Consider the following 23,800-nt stretch of genomic DNA (forward strand, 5'->3'; position numbering starts at 1 on the left):
GTTTGCGCGTTTGCCGATTGTGACGGCGTCGGCGTCGCGGCGTCGGCGTCGGCGTCGGCGTCGGGGTTGGCGTCGTCGCGCGCCGGGGGCGTCGCACCATCCTCGTCGGCCACCGGACCGACCGTCCCGTCCCTTCCCGTCCCGTCCCGTCTCGTCCCGTCTCGACCGACCGAGACGAGAGGAGTCTCGCGTTTGGCCAGTATCAAGCCGGGAGCCGTCGTCGTTGTCGTCCTAGTCAAAGTCTTAGTCAAAGTCTTAGTCGAAGTCTAGTCGAAGCCTAGTCGAAGTCTAGTCGAAGTCTAGTCGAAGTCTAATCGAAGCGTAGTCGTCGTTACCGTTCTCTCCGTTGTCCTAGTTCAAACTACAAAGAAAGAGAACGAGTGGGAAAAGGCGTGAGAGAGAGAGAGAGAGAGAGAGAGAGAGAGAGAGAGAGAGGGAGAGAGAGAGAGCCAGAGAGAGACAGGCAGAGACAGAGAAAGATAGGTTGTTACAATTCTCTCTTCCTTCTTTATCAAAGTGTTTCTCGAATTCCAGTGTTTGTTTGTTAGTGTGGGTGCGCGTACAGTGGTGCGTAAGCACCAACGAAAAGGTGAGAAAGGTGGAGGAAAGGATCGAGGACAAAATTTGTTCTTTCCTCCTCGTTGACGTTGAGACGTTGTCGTCTTCGTCTTCGTCTACTTCCCTGTTCTCGTCCTTCGTTCCCGTCGTCGTTGACGAAGTCGTCATCGTTGCTCGTCATAGTTGTCGTCACGGTCGCGTCGTGGTTTTCGTGTTCGTCGACGTGTGCAAAGGAATAAAGGAGAAAAAATGGGGCGTACGCGGGGCCAGGAAAGACGGATCGATCGCGAAATAAACGTACGTCGGAACGACGGCGTGCACTACTGAGAGAAGGAGACTTTTATAACGGCACGAACGACCAACGTATACATATACACACACGCACACACATACACACCCACGCGCGCACGCATACACATGCTCATCCAGGCATACCATACTTGGACTCTGATATTAATCTCTGATCCGAGCTTGAACCTATCTCGCGATTAGCTTTTTCCTTCGAGTTCGCGTTCGAGGTTATCTCTTTCTTTTTCTCATCGTCGTTAACTAGGTCGAGCCGCGTTCGTTCGTTCATTCGTTCGTTCGTTCGTTTGTACGTTTGCATATTTCGATGTGTACATACTTACGTATATAAATTGCACGCATATTTCGAGATTTTCGCTGACGTTAAGTCAAAGTGATTCTGGTTAATTTGAATTTTCTAATTTGTCCTATCTATTGTGTTAATTGATTTTTTGGATAATAGATTAGTGCGGTATAATAAAGAGGAAGATAATTTTATTTTAACGATTTTTCCTTTTTCCCTAACGTTAAAAATAAATAAAGGTAAAAGAAAAAGCAGCTCGAAATGATGAGATCGTTCGCGATCAGATGACCGTCGCTAAGGTTTCAAGGAGTGCGAGGAAGTACGTGTATGTGTAAGAGATCGAAGGGAAGAGGGATATAGGCAGATAAACTGATTGATAGATAGATAGATAGATAGATAAATAGATAGGGTCAAAGAGAAGGGAGATAGATAAAAATAGAAAATAAGTAAGAAAGAAAGAAATAAAAGACGGTGTTCGATCGAGTCGAGGGAGAGACTCGTCTCCCTGAGAATCTCGGTGTGCTTCTTCTTCTTTTATCGTCGCGATCGGGAGTGCGCCTTGTCGATAGGACCATAAAGTAAGGGGCTGCTCGTGGAAAGAGAATTCAAGAGGAAGCGGAAGAAAAAGAAGAAGAAGAAGAAGTTGGGAAAAGCAGGGAAAGAGAGACAACTCTTATACAGTGCTCTCGAGAAGACAACGACGTTCAGTAAAAGATAGAAAGAGAAAGACGAGATACAGAGGTGAAAGTGTGTCAGCGACATGGAACTAACTGTCTCGAGGTGTTGTGAGAGATAAGTTATTTCCATAAAAAAAGAGAGATAGAGAGAGAGAGAGAGAGAGAGAAAAAAATTGAAAGAGACTTTGAGTGCATCTATACAGTAATTAAATATAATCTAATTTAATCGATGAAACGAAGGTATATACGATTTTTCATAAATTTAAAACGAATAATTGAAAATACTCGGAGGTCATTCGTCTTTCATTGAAATATATAAAACATATCGTAAATTTAAAAAAAAAAAAAAAAAAAAAAAAAAATACTAGGAAAGAAGATTATTGGTAAGAAAAGCACGTTGTTCTCTCTCCCTGGCGTCATATCCGTATTTTCCCTCGCTTTTTCTCCCCCAAAGCCTCAGCTCTCCGCATTCGCCTTCTCTATTTGACTGACGCCCACGCACGCATACCGAAGAGAAAAGAGAGAGAGGGAGAGATCGTGGGCGCTTGCGTGATCACGTGTGACTGCAGCCAATGCGCGGCGCATTTGCTTGCAACAAAGAAGAGTTACGGGGAAAAGCCGGTGGAGGAGTAAACAACCAGAGGAACTGACGTAATTTAGTCTTCGATGTACATAATTAATACTTTGGTGGTCGAGAATAAAAGTATTTAATGTGGATATCCAAATAGAGTTAGAAAGTTCAAAAGGAGAGGGGAGATCGATCAAAGTATCTCGTAATAAAGTTCATTTTGAATAGAATAAAATACTAGAGAAAATGCGAATAATGTTTTTGACGCATTGGATCATTGGGGCTAACGCGATGGCGTTTATGACATTAATATTAATGACCCTTCTTATGTTCGGACAAGCGGCATTGTCCTTCGTATTGGATGGCTCCTCAACGAGTTACGCACAGTTCCGAAAGTGGAACGCAGCATTGAACGGTAGCCTTGAATTCGAATTCAAGACCGAACAGGGTAACGGTTTGTTACTTTACACCGATGACGGTGGTACATACGATTTCTTCGAAGTTAAGCTTGTCGAAAGCGCGTTACGACTCAGATATAACCTCGGTGGAGGCGCGCAAATCGTCACCGTGGGCCACGACCTCGGTGACGGTCACTGGCACAAGGTACAGATAAGCAGATCTAACGAGAATACCACGCTTACGGTTGACGGTGTCAGCGCAATTTCAACTTCCCGCGGAAAGGAGTTTGAATTTGGAAAGTTATCCAGTAACTCGGATGTTTACGTCGGTGGTATGCCCGGTTGGTACAACAGCAAGCTTACCCTCTTAGCACTGCCTAGTGTCATCTTTGAACCAAGATTCAATGGATTCATCAGAAATCTTGTCTATGCTGATCCTGAGAGTTTTCTACCTAGGAGGCAGGAAATGAAGAGTCGCGATACCAAGGTAAATTAACCAATATATTTATGTATATGTTACCGTTAAAGACCGAAATTGAATAATGTTAAGATTCGCATGATCGCTTGCCAACACATGCCAAATATGTCGGTGAAAGACCAAATATTTGGCTTTATTCTTATACATTAATATTTCGGGCATACACCATGCGACCATGTGAGTGCCAAGATAAATTAACAAATATATGCGAATGTGAGAATAGGCTAAAAGATATTCATTTCGAATTATGCAGTTTTCGTATTACTATTTACTATTTTGAAGAAGCTATTTTTTCCTAATTGAATTATTTTTGGATATAGTATGTTCATAGACATTCTAAAAAACATACTCTCGGGTGTTAACGATCCTTTACTAACTGATTAGTAAATTGTGGCTACATAATTGAAAAGCCACGACAAGTTTCCATTATAAATTTGAATGTAATTTTTCAAATACATGTTTGTCCCTTGTGTTTGCACTTTTTTAATATACTTCTTCCACACATTTTCGCCCACGCATTAAAATTCATCGTGATCATGATACGTACTTACTTTTATCTTGCGTAGTTACTATGGACAAGTAACGTCTGTGACAGTGCGTGCGCGCGCGTACTTTTTCCCCTCGTGCGATTTACGACTCTCTCTCTCTCTCTCTCTCTCTCTCTCTCTTTCTCTTTCTCTTTTTCTTTTTTTTTCTCTCTCTCTCTCTTTTCCTCTTTATCCTCCCTCGACGAGAAACGTTTTTCCTACGTATCGTCACGCTTCGCAACCTTGACATACTTTTTAACTTTTCCGCAAAGCACGTTCTCACCCTAAGCGGACGACCATTTACCGTTTTGTTCTGTGATAATGCACCCTTGCCTTTCTTCTAATGCTTGAAAAAATGCATTGCTTTTGTTTTAACTATACAATATAGATCTACTATTATATTTTACATACACATAAATACACATATACATACGTAAAACTATGTAAGACGAACAGAGGAAAATATTTCGTAAAATAGGCTTTTACTCGGCATACACTATAAATTGAAATCTGTATTTAGAATGATGGTATTTAGTTAAGACCTATAACAACAGCTATATACCGGGTAAGACATTTTAAACAAACCATCTAAATAACTCGATTGCTACTGGCGATAGAACAAAATATATAGGACAAAACTAAATTGGTTTCGAGCCTAGCATAATTCTATGTAATATTTTTTTTCTATCTGGACACGTAAAAAACACGCAGGTTATTTCTGTTTTTTTTTTTAAATGGATTGATATATTTTTCTATGAATTATCCACAATGTGCTGTGATCGGGTTTTTATTATTTTTCTTTTTTTTGTATATAAAATATAAAATGTAACGGGTGACATAGTAAATACATTACCCTCATATAAAATGGGATTATGCTAGTCTTGAAACCAAGTAAGTAGCGTCTGACACATTTTTTTTATTAGCAATAATAATCGAGTTATTTGAGTGGCCTGTTAAAATTGTCTCATCCAGTATAAATACACATGTTCATGTACGTGTCTGTATATGTATATTTGTAGACTTTTCTGTCCGTTCCAGTTTTGAGAAGGAAAACGATTGCTTTCACGATGACAAATCTTCTTCTATCTTGCTCGCACTCCCGCAAACGTTGTCCGCGCGCATAAGCTGCAGATTCAACGGCTATGATAACGTCGCGAGCGAATTAGTTAGATCTAGTTGGGAGGCTAACGTTTCTCTAACGATGCCTAGGATGCTCCCTGACGGATATTCACAATTTGTCTCCTTAATCTAACAAGCTTCAGCGTTTACGTGTCCGTTTCTCGCGTTTTCCAACCCTAATGCGAGAACATATAATTATATTACTTTCTTTTATCGTAGATATGAAGACATTGTTTAATTTTTTAATTAAAAATGTTTATATTAAAACGTGCTTTCACAAACTTTTCAATTTGGTCAGCCCCTTATTACTCAAGCAAATATTTTCGCGACCTTTGAATATGGATTCCATACTATCTTTTATTTCATTAACATAAACTTTACAAATATACTATGCGGGTAGTTTTGCTATAATGATTTTGAATTAATTTTCATTCGTTCCGCGTACAGAAATTGTTTATTTCTGCTTCAATTTCTGCAACTCCATTTGGGGTCGCCAGTCGCATTTTGAGAAAAGGCTTATTTTCAAATTAATTATTAATCAAATTATTTTTTTCAATTTGGCAAAAGAGCTCGTTTACGTATCATTTATTTAGCTTCTCTTTTTATTTCTTTTAGTGGGTATAAACATTTTTTGAAAATATTCTATTTGTAGATATTTATTTCGTTTGAATTATTATGAAAATGTTTGATAAAATTTATGTACCACGAGTCATAGTTTTATTATTCCACGTAAATTTCTTGGTCTTTTACATTTTACATTATACTGCTACGTATATAATTCATTTATAAAGAAAAGAGAAAGAGCCTGCGTGCTCACCCTACGGAAGAATTGTTCAAAAAATTATGAACAGCTCTGCAACGTAGTTTTTTTACGTACGCGTGTATGTTAATCATACGTATATTTAAACATAGAGTTTTGAGAAATTTAAATATGCTTTTTCAACACGTGGTCGTGCTAATTGTTCGTCATTTATTTCATTGGTTTCTGGATTATTTTGTAAACAAATAAATGTTATGCAATGACTTTTTCAATATTTATTTAAGAGCACATTGATGTTCCAAACGTTGCACATGTGGGCCGCAGGTTGTGTTTCATTGGATTAGAGAAACATTTGTAGATCGAACGAAAAAAAAACTAATGTCGATTGGTAGACGAGAGCGTGGAAGGGTGGTTTTGGATGTTTCGAATAGAGAGGAGGAGGAGGATAATCATCGGTAATAGAATCAAGTTGGCTCGCGTATTCTGATGTAGAAATGACCGTTACTGATTGCCAGACATTAACATCATTGTTCCATCGTTATTCCTGTAATGTACTTAGAGCACGAAAATGTACGGCCATTGGTTATAACAGCAGTGGCAGTAGTAACACCACCACTACTACCAACACCATAACCACTATTAAAGCAAGAGAACTCTCGGAGTCATGGTTGTTCGAGCGAGTAAACGTCGCTAGACTGTTACCAGCAGGATACATAACGACGATAAAAAATGAGCAGTTACATATATTAATGTAACATACAAATATGCATCCATGTACGTATGCATGTATGTGTAATGTGTGTGCACTTCTCATTAACATCATTCACTCGTTATTATCTCTCATTATGCTATATACGCGCAAATATACTTACCACCTGGAAAAAAAGGGGTAAGTATGGTTGAATTTTTATTTCTTTTTTTCCCCTGTTAATCAGATTATCGGTTCGCGTTTACGTAAATCGTGATTTTCTATATATGCGGGTAATATCGTAGAAAGAAAAAGAGAGTAAAGTATGTAAGTTAGAAAGTTGTAAAGAAGGCAATTAATTGTTACACTTTTGTTACGGTATTATCGACTGTTTTATAGTCACGTGTAACGAACGGCTCTCCGATTTTTCTATTTTTTCTTTTATATCGATATCTATGTGCGTGTGCGGCTGGTTTTGCAATAAAAAAAAAATAAAAGGAAAATACTGAGAGAGAAAAAAACAAATCATTTAATAATATTTCCTAAAGTTTGTTTCGTCGTAAGTAAACATCAAATAGGTATTTATGCGAAATTTGAAATATCAGACTAATCGTTGAATAAATATTTACTTAAGAGAGAGGGCGAATCTGAAAATTATTTGTAGGAACAATCACATTTTATGTTCGATCTACATAACATTTTATTGGTTGCCTACTGATTTATCAATATTTTTCCAAAAATTTTTAAATATACACACACACACATACATGTGTGCCTAGTCAAATATATACATAGCAACCTTTTCAAAATTTGCTCACAATTTTGAAGCAAACGCGCTGCCTCGTTCGTTCATTCGTTATTTTTAGAGATAAAAAAATACAAGTAAAGAAAAGATCAAATAAATGTAAAAAGAAATGAAATGCAAACATGTAATATTTCCAAGAGTTTTTCATATAACGTTCATGAATCGCTATAATAATTTGCGGAATAACACGAATGAAAAAAAACTTAATTTATGATTTTTTCTCGAAGAGTTTTCTGTGAACGTGCTATGGAACGTTGGTTATTATATACACATACGTGTATATGTTTAATAGAGAGTGTTTTTATATTTAATATGGCGTATTTTTTTCTAGATATAACTTATTTGGTTTTTACTTTATTTTAATCCATTCAAATCGGCACCATTTATTAATGCAATTTTTGAGAGTGGTAATGAATAATGCACATGTTTACACAGACACACGTATACATATGTATGTGTAATTGCGTTTAGATTTAACATATCTGAAATGTTTGTAATCCATTAAAAATTGATACGATGTAATAATACAATTTTTGAGAATTATAATGTATATCATACACACGCAGACACGCAAGCGCGCGCATAATTTTGTTCAGGTGTAATTTATTTCATTTGAACTTACTTTGAATTGTTTTAATCAAGTAAAATTGAAAAAAATCAATAATACGATTATTGAGAATGATAACACATAATAATAAAAATACTTAAACGTACCGACATTTGTGAGAGCTTCATGAGTAAAAGTCAAAGAGAAAAAGGTATGAAAGTATAAGGGATAATAAATGGTAGTTTCTTTTTCGTCAAGCACGCGAGGAGGTAGAAAACGCATTGCGTGTTGAGTTCGTGCGTGAAATCATCCAATAAGAATGCACGCCAACATCGATCTATATTCCACACACGTACGCACACACACGAATATTCACACATAGAGATGTTTATTGTGTAGAAAAAAAAGACGAGCCACTTTTCACTCTTTTTTTTTTTCTATGAATTAAGCATATTTTTTTTTATTATTTTCGTTTCTATTTTACACTCAACGAGGACTCTTTGTCGTTTGTCCTATTTAATCTCAAATGGAATATAAAAATAAAGATCCTTGTGCAAAAAAAGACAGTTGGAAATACAATTTATTATATTTATTTATATAATGCAGGCCAATGTATATATTTCGGGCATTCTATAGAATGCTCGCAGTAATACATTGCCCATAACATATTTATATATATATATATTGAGTTTTTATAAAGCTTCCTGTATGTTTTATTAACAGCAATTTAAATACATTCAATTGAGATGTTGAGATTTTGGATACGTAACGTTAATCTAATATTTAACTAAATTTCTATATTATATCTTTGTGTATCTACATATATATCTTTCGTGTCTATTTTAGGTACAAGTAAAATGAGACTGCAATTCAGTTTTAGATAATTGAATTCTTGGTTTACTTATTCCCACACATCTCTGTTTGTTATTTTATTATATTATATTATATATAATATAATATATAGAAAGTTACCGGTCAAAATTATTTTACTGTATAGAAAAATTGTCCAATTTTTAGAAATAAATTGTCGGTCGTTTATTTTCTGTCACAAAATCGGGAAAATAAATCGGCATTCATTTAAGCATACTTTTTATCATTTAGAAGGCGATCAAATCATTTTTTCCATAGCATATATAAGGCGTTTTAAAATCTGTTGACGCAACTTTAGGGTAAAATAAAAAAGTATGCTAAAATAAGAAGAAAATGTTTAATCTAAAAATATTCTTGAAGTTATGCCCAAATATTTGGAAACATCCGGTATCAATAAAAAGTACAATGTTTTACTCAATTTTTGTCACGAACTATTATATATCTACATTGCAATTTTGTTCGTTATACGTTTAACAAATAAATAGTAGTAAATAAAATAAAAATCAGTTTTCGGTTAAAAGCACAAAAATAATTAAAAAGAAAAGAATTTAAAAAATAGAGAGTTATCTTTCTTTTCTTTTCTTTTTCTTCTTCTTTTTCTTGTGTCTTACGTAATAAGAGATAATTTTCTTTCTTCTGACGCTTTATATATGTTGGGAACTTTTTGAAAGGATTTTTCTCTCTCTACCTTCCGGAAAGCTCGTTATGACGTCGCTCCGGGGACGTAAATAAAAAAGATGATGATTAGAAATGACGGTAATTCGTGTTCTTACGTTATCGAACGATCAAATAAATGCATATCTTTCATGACTAGGTTTTTTGTAACTAAAACGTGTAGACGCGAACGAGAGACGCGAACGAGAGACGTTCTTTTTCATTAGGATAAATCAATTTTGATCTTTTTCCATTTTATTTCTATACACTATCTAGATTTTTTGTTCTTATTATATTCACATCGCTCATGTAGTAGAATTCTTCGTCAACGTGTCCGGACATCGCACTCTTGGCTCGACCTCGAGTATCGTTTAAATGGACACGTGGGGAGATAACTATACTTGCAATAACCGACGGTGTGTTCCCTTGGGAGTGAAACTGCTTTTTAATTAAAAAAATTCTACGAAATGAAATTGCGGTTCGAAACTATCTTCCGCGATAGACGTCCGGCTTTTTTATGGAGAAAGAAAGAAAAAAAAGAGTGGGAGAGAGAGAGAGTGAGAGATGTGGGATGGGGATAGGGGAGTCTAAAAAGGAAAATGATAAAATAAATAAAGGAAGGAAAAAGGAAAAGGAACGAAATATTCTCTTCTGAAATTCCTTTTTTCTCTCTTCCATTTTTTTTCAATCGTCCCCGGGATAAAATGCAATTCTACATGCTATGAAATTGTATTTCTGATAGACGAGGAATACAAAAAGAAAAAATCGCTACTACGAAATTTTACGCTACTTACGAATATTTAAATAATCTAGCAATAATCCAAGATACTCTTCGGGTTTTAACGAACACTCATCTTTTTTATTTTCTTTTCGTTTCGTTTTTGTAGAATTGTCGACACGACAAAGCGCATTACGTCGGAATTACTCCAGTTTTCTATTTTTCTATTTTTTTTTTCCCTCTTTTTTTTTATTTTTTCTTTTTCTTTTTACGACATCTATGATTTAGTCGGGTAGTCTCGCGAGCTTACCTCTTCCCCCCTTCCTCCCTACCAGTACTACAATCACCTACCACCCACTCACCCACCGTTTATCGTTTCTACTGGAACGTACGTACAAGAACGAGAGTTTAAGTTCCACGGTCGTTACGCGAGATCGCAAACTCGGCTAGCGTTACGGGGCTATATGTGAACGTTAAGCCGGTAGTATATTATTTTATCACCGAGAGCCGACGCGCGTAAAAATCCTAACAGGGGCAAATTGCAAAAACTAACCAAAGAGTTGTTTCCCCGTTTTCCTTTTTTTTTTCAAAGAGAGAATGAGAGAAAGAGTAGACAAACTTTGACGTCGATCAAGGATAACCTTTGCTTGTTTTATTACCAACCAACACTATATTTTATCGTTACCAATACTTATCATCGTTTGACACACGACGAGAAAACTTTAATTAACAGATATGATCATTCATGCACTCAGTCATACGAGTATTTGCATTCTTTATCCTTCATGGAAATTGCAAATGATTGATAGTCTCTTGTAATGCAATGTTAATGGAATGTTTTCAAATTTGGTATAAACATAAACATATTTTAGGATTATCAAACTTAGAAATTGATTCGAGTTTTATTCGAAAATAATTTCAATGTTATTTTATTTGAAGATACAAATATTCCTATTACTCACTCTATTTTTTTAACTTTAGATTTATTTATGTTTACGCGTATCAGATCTTCTACGAACTGAGGTTATCATATCACAGTAGATTGTTTACCTCTGATATGGTTAAATATAAATAATACGATAAGAAGTTTTAGTTGATGTGGTTTTATGCTTTGGTTAGTAATGTGTTGTATATGTGAGCGTTATTTTTCGATTATCGGCATTTATTATATTATAGAAAGCTTTTTAGAAAGTATGAATTCAAGAGTATGAAGATAATTGATTTATAAGTGTACTTTGTAGGAGAAAATTGTCCCAAGTTAAGTTTCGTTATTGTTCTCGAAGGAAATCTTTTGTCCCCAGATAACTTTCTGTTATATTTAGATATATATATAATATGTATATGCATATGTACATATATTCTGAAGACTACGCTGGTAAGATAAGGATAGGGAGCTTCCATCATTAGCAAACGTAATTCCATGCCGATGCAATTACAAGTAGGACGAGCGTGTATACGCGGTGAAGTAACTGCAGTACCGGTGCAACAACCATCGACACGGTTCTGCATTTCTCTACTCTTGCAACTTTTGCAACCTACCAGCAACACCTCAACCGAACGGTTGCTTCACTTACATATATATATGTATATATATATATTCCTGCTTTAATGCGAACCATGGCTATAAAGCGTTACGATTTACATTACCCTCTGAGTTCGTGAGATCCGGGGTAGAGTCCGTCAAGTAGTTATGCTAACGATACTTTACCTCGAATATTTTTATATCCATAAATTAATAATAAATGTAATAAATATTGAAAATAAGGTTTTTAGCATATTTTTGTAATTATTATGTTGGTGCATGAAGTAGGAGAATGAAGACTTTAATTTAACTCCAATGTAATTATTATTAAACATATGAGAGGTTTATTGCTAAGTAAAATAGATATTACAGATATATTTATAATTATTCTATTACTGAAAAATATTACAATTATTCTTAATTCCTGCTCATACTTTTTTAATAATAAATCTAATAAAAATAATAAATTAGGTATTTAATAAATATATTTCTAATTATAATGTTGATTTACACAAAAGAGAAGTAGAATTATTTAAATTTAATTCATGATTACTTACTCGTAAACACACATATCATAATCCTACAATAGTATACGCATATACATTAGAGTGATAATAATTAATTGACGTTTTCTTTTGAGAGATAAAAGCAAAACATTATAATAACAAATAGTTATGAAATGTATCGATTCAAGGTTACCGTCAGGCGATTGGTCAGCATGCGATAATTTATCGATAACCCTTGCAGCGGTGGCCACGCGACATAAATTTCCGTAGGCGCTGTAGTCGTAGTTATATGTATAGCCAGCCAAACAAGCAAGCAAGCCCGTTGGACGCTCGTTTAATTGATTTTACAGGCAGTTATTTTGATGCTATGTGAAACTTGTAAAGTTTTACTCACGTTGCATTACGCACGACTCGTATCATAAATTAAAATCGAGCGGTGATCGAGCCCGTTACGAACTACGCTTCGTTTCGACTCGTCTACATGAGGTAGAGAAAGGGGTTGGATGAGGGGTAGTGGATGAGGGGTGGTGGACGAGGGTGAAAGGTTAAATTTTCCTACCATTCGATAATTACAACTCCGGGGCTCTCGAATAAAATCGCATAGGATTATTAGCGTTACGTTGATTAACGATAACGCGGTAACGATAAAACGTGTATGCTATAAACATTTATATATATATATATATATATATACATATATTTACGTGTGGGTGGGTATATATAAGGGTATATGTATGGATATCTCGATGGAGGACGAATACCATAGTTGTGTCATTATCATCTAAATTGCTTTGAAATACGATATGGTCTTTTCTACGAGCTCGCAAAGTATAGTAAAGAGGATGGAAAGAGAGGAACGAAGAGAGAGAGAGAGAAAGAGAGATAGGGAGGGGGGTAGAGATATGTGTTTGGTTGTGGGTGAATAAAGGGTGAGTTGGAGAAGGGTGTAACAAGGTGAAAGGAAGGAAGGAAGGAAGGAAGGGTTTGCTTGGCGTTCTGGTGGTGGCATCTAGCGGCTAGTGTTCTAAAAATAGTTTCTTCGCGGACGAGCTGGTATTACTGGAAGATTTGTCGCAATAAAATTGGACGGAAGCGGGCTCGCGTGGTAAGCTCGATTTAAAGCTCGGTAGAGAAAAGGACGATGATGGTGGTATGGGTGTGAGAAAAAAAGGGGGTTAGACGAATTACAAGCTTTCAGGTAGAACGCAAACGTTGGCCAGTTTTAGTCGGTTGCTTCGTTGACCGGCATTGCCATTCAACTACCGCGAATTCTAACGCAGAAGGGTGGAAACGTTTTCCGCTTCCGTTCGAATTTCTCATCATATTCCCCGGGCGAAGGATTTCCTGTCTCTAATCTTCCTCTTTCTCTCCACCTCTAACACTATCTTTATCTATCTATCTTTCTCTTCTCTTCTCTTCTCTTCTCTTCCTAACTTGACCTAAGTCGCTTTTATATACGTGCGATCTACCCAAGGGAGTGGTGATTTAAAACTGACTCGACAACTACAACAGCCTATGCTAGTATGTAGGTACTACTTGTTTTCGTTTATAACTAAGTCTCCAAGATAAACGATAAAAGTGACAAAGTATTGCGCTTTTACGAAAAGGTACACGCTTAGCCAGTTTTATGGATGTTACGTAACTTATTCATTTTATCGTACATCCCGATGTTCACTATCCTTCTTTTTCTTTTAAAAATATAATGTTTTAGTTTGTGTTTGAAATAAAGATTAGAGTTTATTGTTGATTAATGCGCAATCGTTATAAGGTAAAGAACATAATGGATCTAAAGGATACGGTTGTTCCTGGAAATTGATATACTTTCGTGCCAGTTAAACATTTTTCAAATGGATTAAACGTTGTATATGTTACTATATTTTTTTTATCAAATCCGTTCATTCGTGAAATAAGCAACTAAACCTTGAAATAATTATACTGACCTGTTAAGATATAAAATAAGGCAGAATTAAGTATAGGTCTCTTGTAAATTCATATATAACCTATTTATTTCTTAAAATAACTAGTTTAAATCTATAATACAATTTTTGTTTATATACTTTCTTAAAAACATTTAGTAATTTCGGGTAAGATCTAAGGTTTTCATGATTTACCTGAAGTGTACAATAACTTACACTTCGTACATGACGATATCATTTTAAACAATGATTAAATACGTCAGGTATAATAAAATATTCGAGAGATGAAATGGACAAGTCAAGTTGGGGTGTCAAAGGTTGAAAATAGCAAGGGTTCAAGCATTCATCTAAATATTTGTCGATAATTTCATTAGATACTATTATCACTTATTACTTCTATCTATAGTACGTTCGATCAACGGAAATGAGCACGCGACGATGTTCCTGCGGGCTATTTATTCTCTCGTGTGTATATGGTACGAGGAAGTCGAAATAGCTAGAGCGGTAATTAATTAATTAGCGGCATTTAATGTACCGGGAATCTAATAATCGGAATAATAGTATCTAGCGAGAGCGGCATAGTCGGCGAGTAATCCTGGTCGTCCCATTAAATTCGTTCGTTTTTTCTTTAAAAGTGCTATGTGTTAGGTGAAATCCTATCCCTGGAATTTCTATTCACCCTACCAGAATATATCTCATGCACGATAGCACGCTAATTGTTGTTGTGTTGGTGTTCTCCTTCTCTTTTTATACGTTATATAATATATAACAACTATTATTTAGCGTCTAAGCTTTCACGTAATCTTCGTTCTAATTTCAACGCAACACGATTCACCTTTTATGTCGATTCTTTGCTAACTTTAAATGGCTATAACAACGTCAAATATCTAATTGAGTTGATCGAAAATTATGTAACTTTATTTCTACTTATGGACGCTTGTGAAATTACGTCTCTCGACATACTTTGCTTTACAAACTTAGAAATAATTATAGTTATAGAAAGAAAAATACTTACATTTTTTTATATAAAAGTTGATACGTTTCTCAGTTTTTAATTTTTCTTATCAAATATTTGCTAAAATATACTTCGACCTTGACTCTTTACTCATCGCAAGAGTGAAACTTTTTAATGGAGCATATTTAAAATAATAAATATATTTGTGCTAGTGATTATAGCGCTGTGGTAATTGAAAAATACTGAATAATTCTGTGTCTAATTTATTTTCTAATATAAAAAATAAATTTTTATAATCTTTTTTTTTATTTACAATCCACTTGTCACATAATTACCGACACAAACATACGTAGACACGCGTGCGTTTATAAAAATATTATAAGATAAATTTAATTTTTTTTTTTCTAGTTTAAAAATGATATAGCAGCCAATAAGATAAGATTCTTTTTTATCGAAAGAGATATATTGGTAGGAAGCCAACGCATATATCGTTCGATCCTTCGAACCGACCTTCTGCTTCCGGCAAATTGCGATCGTGCAGAGCTCTACGTCATTTCCTCCTTGACAGGAGGCGTACACGGAAATGGCGTGTTCTTAGCAGGGATTTATGAACTATACCAGAAACGACTTTCTCCTGTCTCTCAGTGATTTCTTCTTTTCAAAAGATCTAAGGACTGAGAAAAAAATTCAGTGTAGGAAGAAGAGAGAATGGGAGGGTGAGGCGGGGTATACGCGTGATAGGGGAGAAATATCTCTCGAGAGAAAGATATTTCTTCTCCTGATCGCGTTATCATCAAATTTTTCATTCTTTCGTCTCTCGACGAAGAAAATTCCTCAAGCTGTTTAACTTTTCCTTATTGGTTTTATAAGAAAAAACAAAAAGTTCTTATAACCGTATGCCCCCCGATAAAACCTACTTTCCGAATTATATAGTTGTCTTCGTATTTACTTATTACTTGCTTCAACTATTCACAATTAAGCTTCTTATCCAACGTTATAGAGAAATTCAAACAATACCCGGTATTGTTGGAATAAACGAGAAGATCTATGATAAAACATTTGAGAACTTGAATCGAAACCAAAGTTGGTAGCAAAGAACAGTTTTTAGAAAAATGATATAACAACGTTTATAATTCGGAAATCAAAGTAATATCAATCGTACGATTATATGAACTTTTCTTTAATTACTCTCTTTATCGTATAGAAACAATTCCCCTTTTGAAGTTATGACATTTATTTTGAAACATTCTATAGATTTATACATTTGCTATTAAATTTGGTAGTATCATTCTTAAATATACATGCTCGTATTTTGCATACGGCCTTTCCCGAATTATCTTCCGCGTACTTATGAATAATTCAAGCTTGTTTACTACGATGGAACTATTTGGCCTAACTTGCGTCAAAGTGTTAACAGTGAGAGAGAGAGAGAGAGAGAGAGAAAGATAGTCAAAGCACTCGACTATAAGGCGTCAACAGGAGAAGGCTAAAGCGAATGTAGAGGAGAGGACACCTTGGTGAGGATAAAGAAGTTAAAGAGCGCGCAGGAATGAAGGCGTTCGTTCGCACAACTTCTCCCACTCTCTAATCCGGCTTTAGAATATTTATGATGCCAAGAGGAGCTCTATGTCCCTTGGTATATCGTTATATACTTTATGTTCCCGTTAAGCGTCGAACAAAAATTTTCCACTTACTTTTACCTATACCTACTATGTCTACCAACCCTATACTCACCCCGACCGATCCCCCTTTCGTCTGTCATACTTTTACGAGCCTGCTTTTCGAATCTATCCGACCGAATACCCGTTTATACCAAAACTGCTACTTGCTACGACCGAATTATACACTTTATGCTTATCATTTTAAATCATTTAGAATCTTTTTTTTTTATTTTTAGAGGAAAAAGATTAATGATTATTTATTTTTTATGAGTCTTATTAAGATCTCTGCCACGTTTAAATAATTATTTTTATTTTAAATTGTGAAGTAGTGAATAAAAAAATTAAACTATTAGATAATATATTAGAAATCTTAGAGAGTATTAGTACATTTTTTCAAATGTTTTTAATAACAAAAAGCAATTTTTGTATTTAGTTTTTTTTTAATGTATAAGTAAGGTGCATCATTAATCGTGCATAATTTTAATCAATATTTTGTTACTTTTCAACGATAGCTAATTCGTTACTTTGAGTTTCCTATTTAAAGCGATCTTTCTTGACTTGGAAGTTTGAGCTTTAGTGTGGAATCGAGAGGTTTCTTGATTCGATTCTCTCGAGGGATTCCATAAATTCGACAACCACATAGAAAGTCCACCCTTCGTCCTTTGGACTATCAGTTCGTGTAATCCGATACGCTGAGAATAAGACTGCGAAAAAGAGAGAAACGGTGTGAGAAAAAGCAACAAAAAAAGTGAAACGAAAAAGAAGAAGTGAGAAGAAGATGTATAGGCGAATAAGAATCTGGAAGAAAATAAACAATCTTGGAGAATCGTCGCACGTTGATAGGGACATTTTTTTTAGGGGTTCAGCACTTTGCCATTCCCAAGAAATTTCTATGAGGATGAATCAATAATATATGTATGTAGTCATGAAATATCAATCCTATTGAAGAGCTTGTGGTAGTAGATACACATACACAGACATATATTTTCTGTTCGAACCTTTCTAAGTATTACCAGTCCTAGTTTGAAATATTTATCGCGAATATTTTTAAATTCGTATTGATTTCTTCAGGTAAAGGGAGTAGAACGAGAATCGTTCGTTCGTACGATATTAATGAAATTTAAGAGAGAACGTGTATAACCCGTATAAATATAATATATTGGATGTATACTATCAAAGTTTATAACATCAAATATTTTCCTATTTTTCTTTTTTCTTTACATTATGATAAAACAGAAATATTTCCGATTGATTTATTTTATTTCACAGAGAATGACAGAAGGAATATTTTTTTTTACAAATTTAGAAGGTCAATGGTATTTGCTTTTAAAGTGAACCTACGTATGTTTTTGTATTGTGCATGTATTTTTTTTTATCCTTTATTTCTTCCCATTACTTAGTTTAGAAGAATATAAGTATATTTGTCATTGGATCGATCGATCGATTCACAGGTTCCTTTTTCTAAGTGAAATAGATCAGACCCTTGGGGTTCATTTATTCGTAAGTCGCGTGAGAACCAGGAGACTAATATAAGTCGTAGAAAAATCAAAGCTTTACGTGAACTTATATATATATATATACTTATATATAATTTCTATGTATACGTATCAGAGTATAATCACGAAATAGTTTACGAAGAAATTATGGAGAACTAATAATTAAAGTGAACTTTGACATAAAATACAATACAAGGCATCTAACAAAAATTTCTATTTCTTGTCTCGGAAGACTGGATTTTTAATCGACCGGTCCATAGCTGATATCAATGAAAAACCTATTTTTCGGATAAGAAAGTAGCAAATAAAATGAACTTCGAAGGAAAAAAAAAACAAAAATGAATAATAAAATCGAACAATAATTACTTTTTATTCAAAATTACTATTTTTATATTTGAATTGTGTTTGTTTTTTTTTTGGTTTCTTTTGTGAAAGAAAGATCTACGATCGTTAGAAAAGAAACGACAAAGATGCTTTATTCTTATTCCGTTAGAATCTTGGGAAAGGTTTCATCTAGGGGATGATTAAGTCGTCCCTCGAGTTTTATTTTCTTGGAGGTGGTAAGAAGTTCCACTGGGAAAGTTTTGATCCGAATGAAAGACGGAGAGAAGGAAGAGAAAGAGATCTTACACGAGGCTTGTCTTGGTCCTTTTCGTTTCGTCTTTCTCGAGAAACGTAACCTTTATCTTCGATCGTACTTTCGCGTCGCTGTGGTCTCCTTTGCGCAAAGTCGAAGGGGGATAATCGATACGTCTTCGTCTACCTTCGCCACCTGGACCTCTCTCTCTCTCTCTCTCTTTCTCTTCCTTCTATCTTTCTATCTTTTTCACATACATATAGACATCTCATTTCTTCTATCACTTCATCTAAAACATTCCTAGTGATATTTGACTCGACTTTGTTCGATCGAATCAAGATCCGACCTTGAACATTTTAATCAATTCAAAAGATCTCATTAGTTACAATTACGACATTTTTTTTTTTTTCCTTTTATAGTCGACTAGATTAAACTTTTTATCGTATGATTATTTCTTATCGGTAGTTACTCGAGCTTTTTATTTTTTATTCATCAATCGATCCTCCTTTTTTTACTTACATTTTTATTATATACTTTTTGCGAAATATTGGAATTGAGGGATGTGAAATAAACATTGTTGCTAGAAAATGTTAGATAAATTCGGAATATATTTATGTAATTAAGGTTTTTAAGGGATGTTTTCGTCGATGCGTCATTGCAGTCTTTCCAAAATTTATAAAGGAACTTTATTACTTTATAAAGGAAGGGCAACTGAACGTTTAACCAATCTTTTCAAAGAGACAAAGACGTATAGCGGATATATGAGGGAAGAAATATGGGTAGGTCAAAAAAAGTATGGATTTTTAAGGTGACGTAGATCGAAGAGATAAAAAAAGAGAAGAGAAAGAGAAAGAATTTCGTTGTAAAGGTAGAAGCGATAAAATTCGAGGCTTCTGGTTGTGGTTTGTGGCGAGGACAAAAAAAAAAATGGAGAAAAAGAAAGAAAGAAAAAATAAAGAAAAAGATTTAGAGAGTTCTGTTTAACTTAAAGTCACCTCCGTTCTTCTCTTTCGTTCAAAAAGGTTGGCTCTTGCGTATTTAAGTAAGTAGATGTTTCTCGAATATCCTATCGAAACGAAAAGGGATGAAGAAAAAGAGAGAGAGAGAGAGAGAGAGAGAGAGAGAGAGAGAAAGAGTAAAAAACTATGAGAAAGAGAGAAGAAGAGGGGTGGAGTAGAGGAAGAATGAGAGGGGTGAGAAAGGGGATCGAGCTGTGGCCGCTGGGATTTAAAAGTAGGGTGGTGCTGTTTAATTAGAGCAAAAAATGGTGCACGTAGTCGAGAGAGAGAGAGAGAGAGTGAGAGAGGAAAAGGTAGAGGACGGAGAATAAAAGCGACGTGGAGGTGGGGAAAAGAAAAAAAAAATGTTGGAGAATGATAAACGAAAGCTTTGAAAAAAGTTCTAGCGTGTATGCGATAATTCTGTTAACACGCCTGATTAGCTTACCTTTTTCTTTCTTTACCTTTCTCTCTCTAATTCAATTTTTTTTCCCTCCAACTAGAAACAATGACTTTAATAACTGTCAGAAGAGATTTTTTCTTGTTTTATCTTGCTCTTCGATCACTCGAAAACATGCTATTGTTGTTTCGTATTTTCACATCTAAAAATATTTCATTTCTCGTGACTCATTTTATTGTTCTCTTTTTCTTTTTTGTTTTTTTTTTTATGTCGAATTTCGATAATTATGCAACATATTTTTTGGTATTTCATAAGAAATTAATTAAAAAAATATGTTAATAAATCAGATTTATATAACTTATTTTTTAGGAAAAATCTATAAGAAAAAGAGAGAGTCATAAGTTTGAAATTTTTTTTAGTTAACGAGTAATTACGCGAAAAAGATGAAGTTTGAAGAGAGGTAGAGCTCTTTTGGTGAGAGTTTTCAAGGCGCGTTTCACCTAAGGTCTTTCTCTCTCTCTCTCTCTCTCTTTCTTTTTGTCTATTTGTGTATCTGTCTCTTTCTGTTTAAAATAACGAATAGAGGTTGCAAACTTGTCCTCATTACGGTTTCGTCATTACATAAATCCTCGTAACCATCAATTAAGTCGAACGGCAAGGTTGGGTACAAAGCAGTAAGACAGGTACTCGGTAATCGTACAGCTAAATTGCAGACGGATTAACGATTATTACTTTGGGTTCGTCAAGGTGGCCCCGTTTACCTTCTCTAACGGGATGGATCGAAACCCGTTGTTGAATATTAGAAATTACGATTACGGTAACGATTCGAGATCCTCTTACTCGTCCTAGTCATCATCTTCCTCCTAGTCATCGTCATTTTCATCGTCATTTTCATCGTTATCTTCATCGTCGTCATCGTTCTCGTTGACGAGGGGTATGAAGATAGGCGCACAATCTGGTTTTCAACGATATAGCCTCTTAAAAAGCACGTCTAGGAACGCGTAATGTCCTCGTTTTCGCGATAATAACGAGTCATCGTAAATATCGGGTTGCTACCTAGTCCGGTTTTTCTCTCATATTTTCCTCCTATTTCCTCTTCTAACCTTTTTCAATCTTTCAACCCTTACCAAGTCTTTCCCTCTGTCTTTGTCTTTCCATCTATATCGATTTTTATTCTTTCTCTTTGCTCTCATTCTCGTTTCAACCTCGGTTTCCTTCCGCGACACAAGAGTAATCATCGATTTAATATCTTGTTTAATCTTAAAAGAGGTAGAAGATGAGAAAGAAGACGAAATTGCGAAAAAACGAGAGAGAACTAAATAAATAAATTAAATTTAGAAAAATCCGGGACCTCATTCGTATCTTCCGTGTTACTTTATTTTCAAGTATTTTTTAATTAACATTTATTTAACTTTATCGACATACTTTGACTCGAGTAACGTTCCATATCAATTTCTTTACATTGTATTGGTAGGTTGTTCGTACTTGCATATAAATGATCCATATATGGGTCGGGAGAAAAACAATTAGCAGAATTATAATATCATGTTTTTCATTTGAAGTTAAGAATGTCATAATGTTACTAAAACTGTATGGGTCTTCAATTTAATGATATTTACCAAACATATCAACTATAATAATTTTTCGTTTCGGTGAATTGAGTTTTGGCACATCTCGTATACATTTATTTCTCTATGGACATATGTGCAAGTGAAATTGTTATAATTTCTAGGACGTGCGGACATCGCTTAGATTTATTTTGCGTACGTGCTTAAACAAGCTGCGAAATAATGCGAGCGGAATTTATGAGCCGTTGCGAGGCTAAGTAGTACAGCCACAACTCGGTCAGACAAGCTCTATCCCCTCTTCTATCCTCTATTTCTCACACTAGTAACATACGTATACATGAATAGAATACATTGAAGTTACGCGTAAACACACGCAAATGTGTGGATGGAGAGAGAAACACGCGAAACTCGATAGATTATCTCTCATAAATTATTTATATGTATAATACCGTGTATAGTACGTTCCTACATTTCAGTATTTATCAAAGCATAGCAATTCGAAGGAACATGGCCGACAGCTACGATACAACCTATTTTCTCTTTTCTTTATCACCTCATCCATTCTTGGAACTTTATCAAGCTACTATTTAAATTTGATCTCGTGTGCTTTCAGTGTGGCAACTTCCCGTGCGTCGAAAGCGTCAACAAACGAAAATCACCGAGGGTGAGTTTTGATATTATCTATTACATATTATAGCTTTTTATACATTGCGTGATTCTTTTTAATATATACGATGAATAGTTCTTTTTTCTTTTTAATATATCATTGAATAAGAACAAAATTATATTTTTTAAATGAAGGGGGTTGTAAGAAAAAATCAATATCTTTAAATAAGAATTTGAATTTGTAGGTATTCTTACAGACTTTTATTCATATATTTAAATAGACATTTTTTTTTTCATAATACAAGTATTTGTAAATACAAAAAATATTTTTTTTTTTAATGAAAGATTAAAAGAGAACAAATTGCTTATCTTTTACATTAGATTAAGTTTATATATTTTACTACATCGCATAATTTTGTTTGAAATAAACATCAATTATAATCATTTTCTTTGTAATACATGTATAAATGAGAAAATAAAGTTTTTACTACGAAGAGTTGAAAAAAAAACATCACACAATATTGTTTAATAAGTATATAAAGAATTGGAATTTGTAGGTATTCTTCGACAGCTTTCTTACGTAATTAAATTACTCGAATCCAATTAACAAAATCTCGATAACCCAATACGACGATAGATAAACGAGGTGAGTAACGAAACGTCTTCTCGACTTGGCTAGTTCGCGAATACATGCGCGATTGTAATTAACTGACTGCACGATGGATCTATTTGTGTATGTATAGGTATTGTACCTTGAAACAGTTTGTTGTTTACGAATGTAAATTAGGAGTGTACTGGATAGAATTTAACTGCAATGGGTCTCATTCGCGAATGAACATCCTCTGTGCAAAATTTGTTGTCCGCGTACAAAAAATTTGTCAAATTTTTTCAGTCCGTGAATGCGAATATTTAAGTATTAAGTCAAATACTTGTCCTATAACTTGATTATTTTTTAAGTATATATATTATTCAATTTTTGAATCATAGCTAAACAGTATTTGTTATTTTATATTGATGAACACGCCTTGTTCGAATAACGTGTTAGTTAAACTATGTGCCAAACATTATTCGCATAATTGTAAATCAAAAAATAGAAAACTTGTGCTTTTTTTAAATTTTTGGTCTCATCTAAGCCAAGGTTCATCACGTTTTAATGACTAAATATTAAGGATTTACAAAACAGATGAAGATAGGTTCTCAAATATCGAAAAAGGATATTAAGTTTTTTTATTGAATCTAATTATAAGAAAAATTTGACACAAGCTCTGACTCATATAATCGATAATTCAAAATAAGCTTCTTTAGCTTACGGATCAATCGGAATATATAAATAATCGAAAATACTTTTCCATTTTAAGTCATCCGATTTCTGTGGTAATCTATATGATCAATAATCTTCCAGTAATCTGACAAAACGTCTTATTTTTACAAATAGAAATATCAAGTCAAGATAAAACCTAAATATAGATATACATTTATTTATATCCATAGGTCAAAGTATATTATACTATTTCTCGGATTATGTCAGTCAGAAAGTGTATTTTAAAAATTTTATTTACGTTGGAAAAGATAATATAGCATTCGGAGTAAAAAAAAAAAAGATAGATAGAGAGAAAAAACTGAAAAACGAGGATCGAAG

General features: G+C 34.3%; 1 protein-coding gene across 2 annotated transcripts; it reads left to right on the forward strand.

Moving 5' to 3' along the window:
• Positions 1-434: 434 nt before the first annotated feature.
• LOC106792189 (pikachurin-like) lies at positions 435-22,468 on the forward strand. 2 transcript variants are annotated; one of them, XM_014758408.1, is made up of 3 exons: positions 435-589; positions 1,387-3,277; positions 22,169-22,468. In XM_014758408.1, exons 2-3 carry the CDS (start codon positions 2,639-2,641, stop codon positions 22,250-22,252), a joined length of 723 nt encoding a protein of 240 aa, XP_014613894.1. In that variant the 5' UTR covers positions 435-589; positions 1,387-2,638; the 3' UTR covers positions 22,253-22,468. The 2 variants fall into 2 exon arrangements, with proteins under 2 accessions (XP_014613894.1, XP_014613893.1); XM_014758407.1 differs by having other exon boundaries at positions 435-3,277.
• Positions 22,469-23,800: the final 1,332 nt, after the last annotated feature.

The sequence above is a fragment of the Polistes canadensis genome, unplaced genomic scaffold (assembly GCF_001313835.1).
Source record: "Polistes canadensis isolate GaletaPanama2010 unplaced genomic scaffold, ASM131383v1 scaffold_391, whole genome shotgun sequence".
NCBI classification, from domain to species: domain Eukaryota; kingdom Metazoa; phylum Arthropoda; class Insecta; order Hymenoptera; family Vespidae; genus Polistes; species Polistes canadensis.